Below are 7,984 nucleotides of genomic sequence, written 5' to 3'. Positions count from 1 at the left end.
TACTTATCCTTACCACCTCTTCAACTCACATAGAGTGAGGATGCGAGATGAGGATGTGGGGGAGGACTCTTGTCTCCTACTCTCACCAATCAGCAATTCCATCTCCTGGCAACATAGCACCTACACTTTAACGTGGGAACAACGAGAACAGAGAGGATTTACAGTAAAAGCAGAGCATTAGTGAGTCAACAAGGCCTTGCATTGAGAGTCTGTATTTAAAAAAAAGGAGGTCATCAGCACTCTTCATTACTTCATCACTTTTCATTAAAACAGAGCTACAGGAATATGCAGGACAGTAGTGAGCATAAGTGCAGAGTCCAGAGAGCTGGCGACATTCTCACTAAATCTGATCATTTAAGAAAACTGCTTAGACCCTGGGGATATGGCATTTAACACTCTACAATATTAATTACTTACATAACTTACATTGACAACATTTTCAAGTATGAATAATGGATGAAAATATTCTGTGCAAAATAATCACAGTGTGTCCTTTAATTAGTGAATGCAAATGTGGATTAGTAAACGGGACCGGAAAATACAAGTGTCACTTTTGTATTTGGGGACAAACAACCTTAGTTTTAGTGCCAGTTTCTTTCAGTGCTTTTAGTCTCAGTTAAATAAAGTCTTTTTAAGAGGTGGCGCCTTTCACAGCACTGATAAAGAACACCCTCAGCTCGAAGGCCTGCTGGTGTGCCGTGGACAGTGTTGCCAGGGGTTTCCAAGCAACTGAGCACTTCTCAAGAATCATTTATACACTGTAGTTTCAGCAAGATTAATTGCCTGAAAAGTAGTACAGAAAGGTTTAAACACTGCAAAAGTGTTTCTTTTTTTTAGTCTTGTTGCAGAAGTGAATGTTTCTGGTTTTCTTCCCAAATATTCTGAGATGACAGGATTATTAAACTATTAAAATGTTCTTTAAAAAAATTCATGCAGGTGATCAAAATCGACCAACATAAAAAAATAAATAAATTAACGAAATGTGGTGTAAAATTTCACTGGTTTTATGTATGGACTTACATTTTTAATAAGATTTCAGAGCACATTAAAATGAATATAAACGTATTTAATTGGTCCTTGCATTTACTTATTTGTTCATATCTATTTCTTTCAGTCACTCATTGATTAACGTAATGCACGGCTGTCAGTCAAACATCATGGTGTATTCCCACTGGTTGACTGATAGAATGCCATAAAGAATGACTGCACCTACTCTTATACAATCGCAATGTTTAAAGTACTGCATAAAAAAAACTGCATACAGACAATATAAAGCAAAAGATCTATGTCTATGAGCTTGATCACTGGGCTGAAAGACTAAATGCTGGATTATTTATTTCTTAAAAGCTTTTAGTTTAGGAATTTTAATGCACACTATGTGACTGGCTCAGTAAATAAATCATCTATTGTTAAAAAACAACTTTAATCCAACTACTTTTGGATACGTTTAGTATTTTAGTAGAAGTTTGCAATGGAAGACATTGCATTAGATTGGGTCACCAAACAGTGTCAAGCTAAAGCTATATTGCCACCAGAAACTTCTTGTTGCCCTAAAAAAAAAAAGGATTGTTTAATACTTTAGCTGAAGCAATTTCTAGTATTTACTGCTGCACCTAAGTGTATCCATGTTGATAAATAACTTAGGATATCCAGAATTTGTTTACCCGACAATATATACACACACACTATACGGTCAAAAGTATGTGGAGACCTGACTATAACACCTACACATGGTGGTTCTTCAAACTGTATGGGTTGTCCTTGTATACTATAGCATTACATTTTTTTTCTTCATTAAAAATAAGATTCCCAATTATTTTCCATCTTGGCGAAGCTGAGCAGAAAGGTAGCTAATAGAGGACAGTTAAATGAGCTGCTTAAAATCACATAGGTTTGATGGTCGGTTGTCCACATATTTTTGGTCATAAAAGTACATGGTTTCATGTAACACAATTTCACCTGTTCTCAATTTACATGCTTCCCCTGGGAAACATCATTAGAAGGCATGGGATTAGTTTCCATTGTTATGCTGATGATACCCAATTATACATCTCAACAAAACCAGATGAAATACCCAAGTTGTCTAGATTAACAGAGTGTGTCCAGGACATAAAAGATTGGATGACCAATAACTTTCTTTTACTAAATTCAGATAAGACAGAGATATTGCTCATCGGCCCAAAAACCAGCACACAACAGCTTTCACAATTCAGCCTGCGTTTAGAAGGATGTACTGTTACTACTAGCTCAACAGTAAAAGACCTGGGCGTGATATTAGACAGCAACTTGTCTTTTGAAAATCATATTTCCAATATCACAAAAACAGCCTTTTTCCATCTTAGAAATATTGCCAAACTTAGGAGTATCCTATCCGTATCTGATGCAGAAAAGCTAGTTCATGCATTCATGACCTCCAGACTGGACTATTGTAATGCATTACTAGGTGGTTGTCCTGCATCCTCAATAAACAAGCTACAGTTAGTCCAAAATGCAGCTGCCAGGGTTCTCACTAGATCCAGAAAATATGATCATATAACACCTATATTATCATCCCTGCACTGGCTACCTGTTCAATTTAGAATTAATTACAAAATAGTACTACTTACATACAAGGCTTTAAATGGTTTAGCTCCCTCATACCTAACCAGTCTTTTGATACGCTATAATCCACCACGTCCCTAAAGATCACAAAACTCCGGACTTCTGGTAATTCCCAGAATTTTAAAATCTACAAAAGGGGGCAGGGCATTTTCATATTTGGCTCCAAAGCTTTGGAATAGCCTTCCAGACACTGTTCGGGGAGCAGACACGGTTTCCCAATTCAAAAGTAGGCTCAAGACGCATCTCTTTAATCTGGCATACGCGTAACACATCCCATAACCTCATACTCCAGTACACCTATCCTGAATGGCAACTACGCTAATTCTCTCCATCTTTTCTGTATTTTTCTACCCATCCTGAGACATCTGGAGATTGTGCCAGCTTCAGTAGACAAAGGCCAACCCTGCGAGGTTTCTAAAGCATCTTGAGAAGGACCTGCTCCAGCTAGATTCTGCTTTATGATGGCTGGAGCTACACATCCTGCTCCTGTGCTTCCAGTGATCTGACCCCATCTGCCCTCTGCACCTACTGCTGAACTGAATCTACACAACTTCTGATATATTGAACTTTCACCTGCACAACACACTTGATGTTATTTCTATCTGTTATCACCCAGATGAGGATGGGTTCCCTGTTGAGTCTGGTTCCTCTTAAGGTTTCTTCCTATTGCCATCTCAGGGAGTTTTTCCTTGCCACTGTCGCCGTCACCCTTGGCTTGCTCATCAGAGACATTTCATTCATCATTCATTCATTTAATTATTATCTAGACACATTTTTCTCACACATACACACTTCCAAATATTTTCTTTTCTTTCTTAAAAAAAAAAAAAAAAAAAAAAATCTTTCATTTTTTTCTTGTGAAGCTGCTTTGGGACAATGACCATTGTTAAAAGCGCTATATAAATAAAATTGAATTGAACAATTCTAGTAACTAAAACCATAGAACTATACCAACATTCATTATGCCATCTAGTGGTTATACAAGACCATTTAGAATAGTAACCCTAGTACTTACACCATACACAGAGAGCAACAATATGGTAGGGTCTTCAAAGGAACTTTTATTGATTTTGCTGGAATAGTGTCCACTGGCATTGGATTTGAATTCAAATTAAGGTCAATTTACATGGTTTTAATCACAAAAAAAACAAAAAACAGTTTGTGCCACTTTTTGCATAACATTTGGTAAATTAATCAGGGAAGGCTCTTAGAATAGTTATAACTGTCTCCGATGGGCAATTTATAAATTTCAATGAGTACAGAATGGAAAAATACACATGTGAATTAAGAGGGTTGAAAGACACTGGATTTGACATCTCAATACATTGAGTACATTCAGCGAATACGGCACCATCTGCTTCAACACATTTCATCTTGCCAATTGGTATTTAAATCCTAAATGAGTTAAACTGTAAATTCAAACGTCAGAAAAATAAAACTGTTGGGAATTAATAAAAGTTGGCAATGCTTAGCAAAAAAGAAAAAAATTATAAGCCATTAATCCAATTAGGTAGAATATAAAATTGACCCAATCACTCACTTATCTTATTTCAACCAATATATTGCTGAAAGCCCAAACCTTTTACCTCTAAAGCAGAGAGAGAAAAAAATATGACCAACATGTCTCCGAAATTATAAATGCATTCTGATAAACATCTTAATCCTAATCTCAGAAAATAAAGTTTTACAATTTGAAGACAAGTGAACTAAACCTGTTTAAGTCACAGCTTTGACACTTAAAGTAAGGCATGGGTAAAGAGACTTGTAATAAAAAAAACAAATGAATGATTTAAGCACAAAAGGTGTGGAGCAGAGAATGAATTGGATTCTCCTTTAAGTCACTTTTGTTTAAAGACAATCATTTTGCTCTCCTGTGGAAAAATCGTAGAACCTTTCCTTTTCTAAAGATGAAAAATAAATTTTACAGAAATACAATTTTTTTTTTGTTGTTTTTTTTTTAATTTGACATCTGAGCTTAGGATAAGATATAGAAGAGTTTCAACTAAATGCATAGAGGTGTTTTGGAAATGTTTCATTCAAGCTTTTGATCCATCAAAAACGGAAAAAAAAAAAAAAAGAAAATCAAATGTCAGGTCACGATCAGCAACTATCCATCGTCTCGAATGCTGGTACAAATGTCCTAACTGCATTACTGGTGATGTAAAGTTGCTGAGCAAACATCCTGACAACACTTCAGTGCTTTCCTACCTTTGATCTGATGTTGCAGGTTTGTAAATATATAATAGCAAACAGAAAATGAAAGTAGATTTCACGACTGGCATTATGATAGATAATGATAGATACTTCCCAGTTATTTCACCTAGAAGAGCTAAAAGTGATCTATTGTATATAAGTGCATCTTGAGACCAGCTCTGGAAAGGGGTTTTTTCTATTCATTACCTATTAATAAATCATATTTAACCATTCCCTGGTCCAAAGCTGCGCATGTTGTCAAACTCTGACCACTAACTTATTTTGGGTCACTTGTACTACAGTATTTTGTTGTTTTTTAGACTCAGTGACCACAAAGCTGATGGTAATGCTTCAAGTATCATCAGGATTTAATCAGAAATCAAAGACAGGGGCAAATTATATTGCTAGCAGGATCAATCAAAAAAACTGAACACAGCATCACTAGCTCAAGTCCACCTGATCATCATTATTGTTCCCCCTCCAAAGGTTTTTATTTTCCTTAGATAAAGAGGGAGGGAAATGGGGTAGAAATGTGGCAGGATTCCAACTGCAATTCCTACTTAAGGTCCATGGTTTAGGCATTTTATAAAACTTTTTTTTCCCCCCATGCTGAATCTGAAGTTTGTATTAGGGCATTTTAAAAGAAAATGGATCCAGCTATGCATCAATGCCCAATTTGAAGGCTTGGAATGAAAATAGTACTCTTTAAATCTGAACCAAAATGCATGACACTAGTCAATGCTACTAGACCTTTTACAAAAAAAAAGAACAAAGGTGACAATGTTGAAAACAATGAAACAACAAGGAGGTAACGGGGTGCACGGATGAGTAGATGTCTTAATGACAGACGCTGTGTGAGCATTTTGGATCATTTATCTTACTGTGGAAACGGCACTAAATTACCATGAAGAAATCTCTTGGTGGCGTTTTTTTGCAAGTGAATCTGTTTACAGTAATTGTTACATTTGGGCACTTTAATACAGACATTTCCCTTGCGGTGTGGCCACAGCATGTAAAGCTGGTGGTAGCCCTGAAACCTAATCAAACAAAATCAGAATTATTCGTTAACTTTCAGGGCTCCAGCAGCTCACTGGGCCGACAGGAGTCGACTATCCCCATGATTATTTAGCAACCAACAGCTAGAGAGAGCTAAAGGAGAGGGCTCACAACATTGGTTTCTACAAGCCAAGCCACTGGCACACAAATGCCAGGTTATTACGCGCTCATCATGTTGGTTTCCTCTTCTTTAGATGTCCATCTCAAATTGGGCATCTTCACCTGAAGCACAAAGTACAAAATTATTATTTTTTTTTTCTGGGCATCAAAACCTTAATTACTACAACTACACTTTCTCACAAGAGGAAAACTGAAATGTTTAAGGTTTAAAGAGTGAAAAGACAAACCTGTTCCCGGTTTGCCATCGTGGTTATTGATGTTGTTCACTTCATTCTTCTTGTTCTCATTCAGGATCTTCTGGCTCGTCACTCCAGGGATGACGGGCAGATGTGCTGGTGGAGTCTGGGCTATAGGGGAATTACGCCGGTCTAACAGGAATTTACGGTCATAGATGATCCGGGTGCCTGCAGAAGACAATAAGCAAATCAGCAAAGAAAACAAACGCACCCAGGTTTTTTTTTTCCTCCTTCTGAATACACATACATAATATGGGTGTGCTACAAAGTATGTATAAACTAATTTTAAATCAAATTTTAATAAACAATAGAGCAAAACTAGATCTTGGATTAAAGGTATTATATTAGTGAGAAAACATATAGAATACATTTAAAAGTCAATCATGTTTTTCTTGCTCAGATTTTTACTATATAAATTATTAATAAAAGTAATGTATAGAGAAACTGGTTATGTACATGTGTGCAGGTTTTATTGACACATAAATTGTGTCAGATTGAAGCAGAAAGACAAACGCTATCATAGTTATTTAACCCTGAATCTTTATCCTGATTGGACAAATCTTAATCACTGCGCTGCAAAGTAACCAATCACTGCGCTGCAAAGTAACCAATCACTCAGTTTTAAACAATATCGGGGCGGGGCGGGGCGAGCCATCTGGCAGCCTCCCAAATAACACACTATCTGACACAGAGCGCGCGGTACAGGGCGCAGGAAGACGGTCTTTCACACCCTAAATAGTGAGCCTACGCAGGAAGTAAGACACCGTTTGAAACCCAGCCCTTGTTTTTGTTTTGAACATGCTAAGGCTTTCCAGCGAGGCGAGTAGGCCACAGGCTAATGTCGAGCAGAGCGAATATCGACTGACAGCCTTCTGCATGTGAATTTTGTCCCCGGTAGTGAAAAGCACGCTAGAAAATGCCATTACCGCCCGGGGTAGTTGAAAATAAAGTGCCTCCAGGAGTGGTGCAATAATCGTGAGGTAGCTGCGTTGAGTCGTCGATCAGCACCGTCCTGGTCGGAATGGCCCTGCTCTCGCTATGCTGACGACTGGACGACATTGCATTAGATTGGGTCGCTGAGCGGTGTCGAGCTAAAGCTGTAACGCCGACGGAAGCTGGAACCCCGGGCCCTTTTCCTTCTTTTCTAGCTTTTTTATAAAGCTTTCTTGTCGGTTGACTCGTCCTCCCAGCCGTCAGCACCGTCCCTCCCTCCGCCAGGCAGGAAGCAGAGCGCCTCCGGAGGATATGAGCTCAAAACAGGGGCTGAACACGTGGCCAGACAGGGCGCGTCCCACTCTAGAGCCACATAGGTAGCCTACACTGAGCTATTTCCACTCACGTTCAGATAACACTACCGTCATTCTTGGGTCTGAATCAAACCTACTGAAACTCTTGGAGAGTGTAAATGCACTCAATTCTTCTGTGGTGAACAGACACTGGAAATAATTTTCACATACTCATTTTTCTTCAACAATTGTTTTATAAGTAGAACATATTCCACTCTATTAATATTAATATATATTATGTAATAGAATACCTATTAAATGACATCAGACTTTAAATATAATTTAGAATCGTGCCATCTACAGACGTTTTCTGACGACTCTGTGGTGGTGGGATGTATTAACGACCATGACATCTTCGAGTACCAGTCTGTAGTGGATGACTTTGTTTTCTGGTGTGAGCGTAGCCACCTACAACTCAGCATCAAGAAAACGAAGGAGCTGGTGGCTGACTTTAGGAAAAGTGTAACCCCTGTGACTCCCATATCTGTCCAG

At 38.1% G+C, this 7,984-nt stretch overlaps 1 protein-coding gene across 1 annotated transcript; it reads right to left on the bottom strand.

Annotated features, from left to right (window-relative positions):
- Nucleotides 1-3,642: 3,642 nt before the first annotated feature.
- On the bottom strand, nucleotides 3,643-7,438 carry eif4ebp2 (eukaryotic translation initiation factor 4E binding protein 2). Its single transcript, XM_053501844.1, has 3 exons — nucleotides 7,133-7,438; nucleotides 6,198-6,374; nucleotides 3,643-6,072 (listed from the first exon to the last, which is right to left on the bottom strand). The coding sequence occupies exons 1-3, from the start codon at nucleotides 7,263-7,265 to the stop codon at nucleotides 6,041-6,043; spliced, it is 342 nt and encodes a 113-aa protein (XP_053357819.1). The 5' UTR covers nucleotides 7,266-7,438; the 3' UTR covers nucleotides 3,643-6,040.
- Between the last annotated feature and the right edge of the window lie 546 nt (nucleotides 7,439-7,984).

This window comes from Clarias gariepinus, chromosome 8 (genome assembly GCF_024256425.1).
Source record: "Clarias gariepinus isolate MV-2021 ecotype Netherlands chromosome 8, CGAR_prim_01v2, whole genome shotgun sequence".
In the NCBI taxonomy this organism is placed as follows: domain Eukaryota; kingdom Metazoa; phylum Chordata; class Actinopteri; order Siluriformes; family Clariidae; genus Clarias; species Clarias gariepinus.
The sequence above is the reverse complement of the archived record's forward strand: the minus strand, read 5'-3'. Positions and strand labels throughout refer to the sequence as shown.

Excerpts from the sequence above, each read along its gene's own strand:
- eif4ebp2 (XM_053501844.1), bottom strand. The coding sequence starts at position 7,265 with ATGTCGTCCAGTCGTCAGCATAGCGAGAGCAGGGCCATTCCGACCAGG. Across the intron at positions 6,375-7,132 it reads ATTTTCAACTACCCCGGGCG|GCACCCGGATCATCTATGAC; the intron begins GTAATGGCATTT and ends TGTCTTCTGCAG. Across the intron at positions 6,073-6,197 it reads CGATGGCAAACCGGGAACAG|GTGAAGATGCCCAATTTGAG; the intron begins GTTTGTCTTTTC and ends TTTGTGCTTCAG.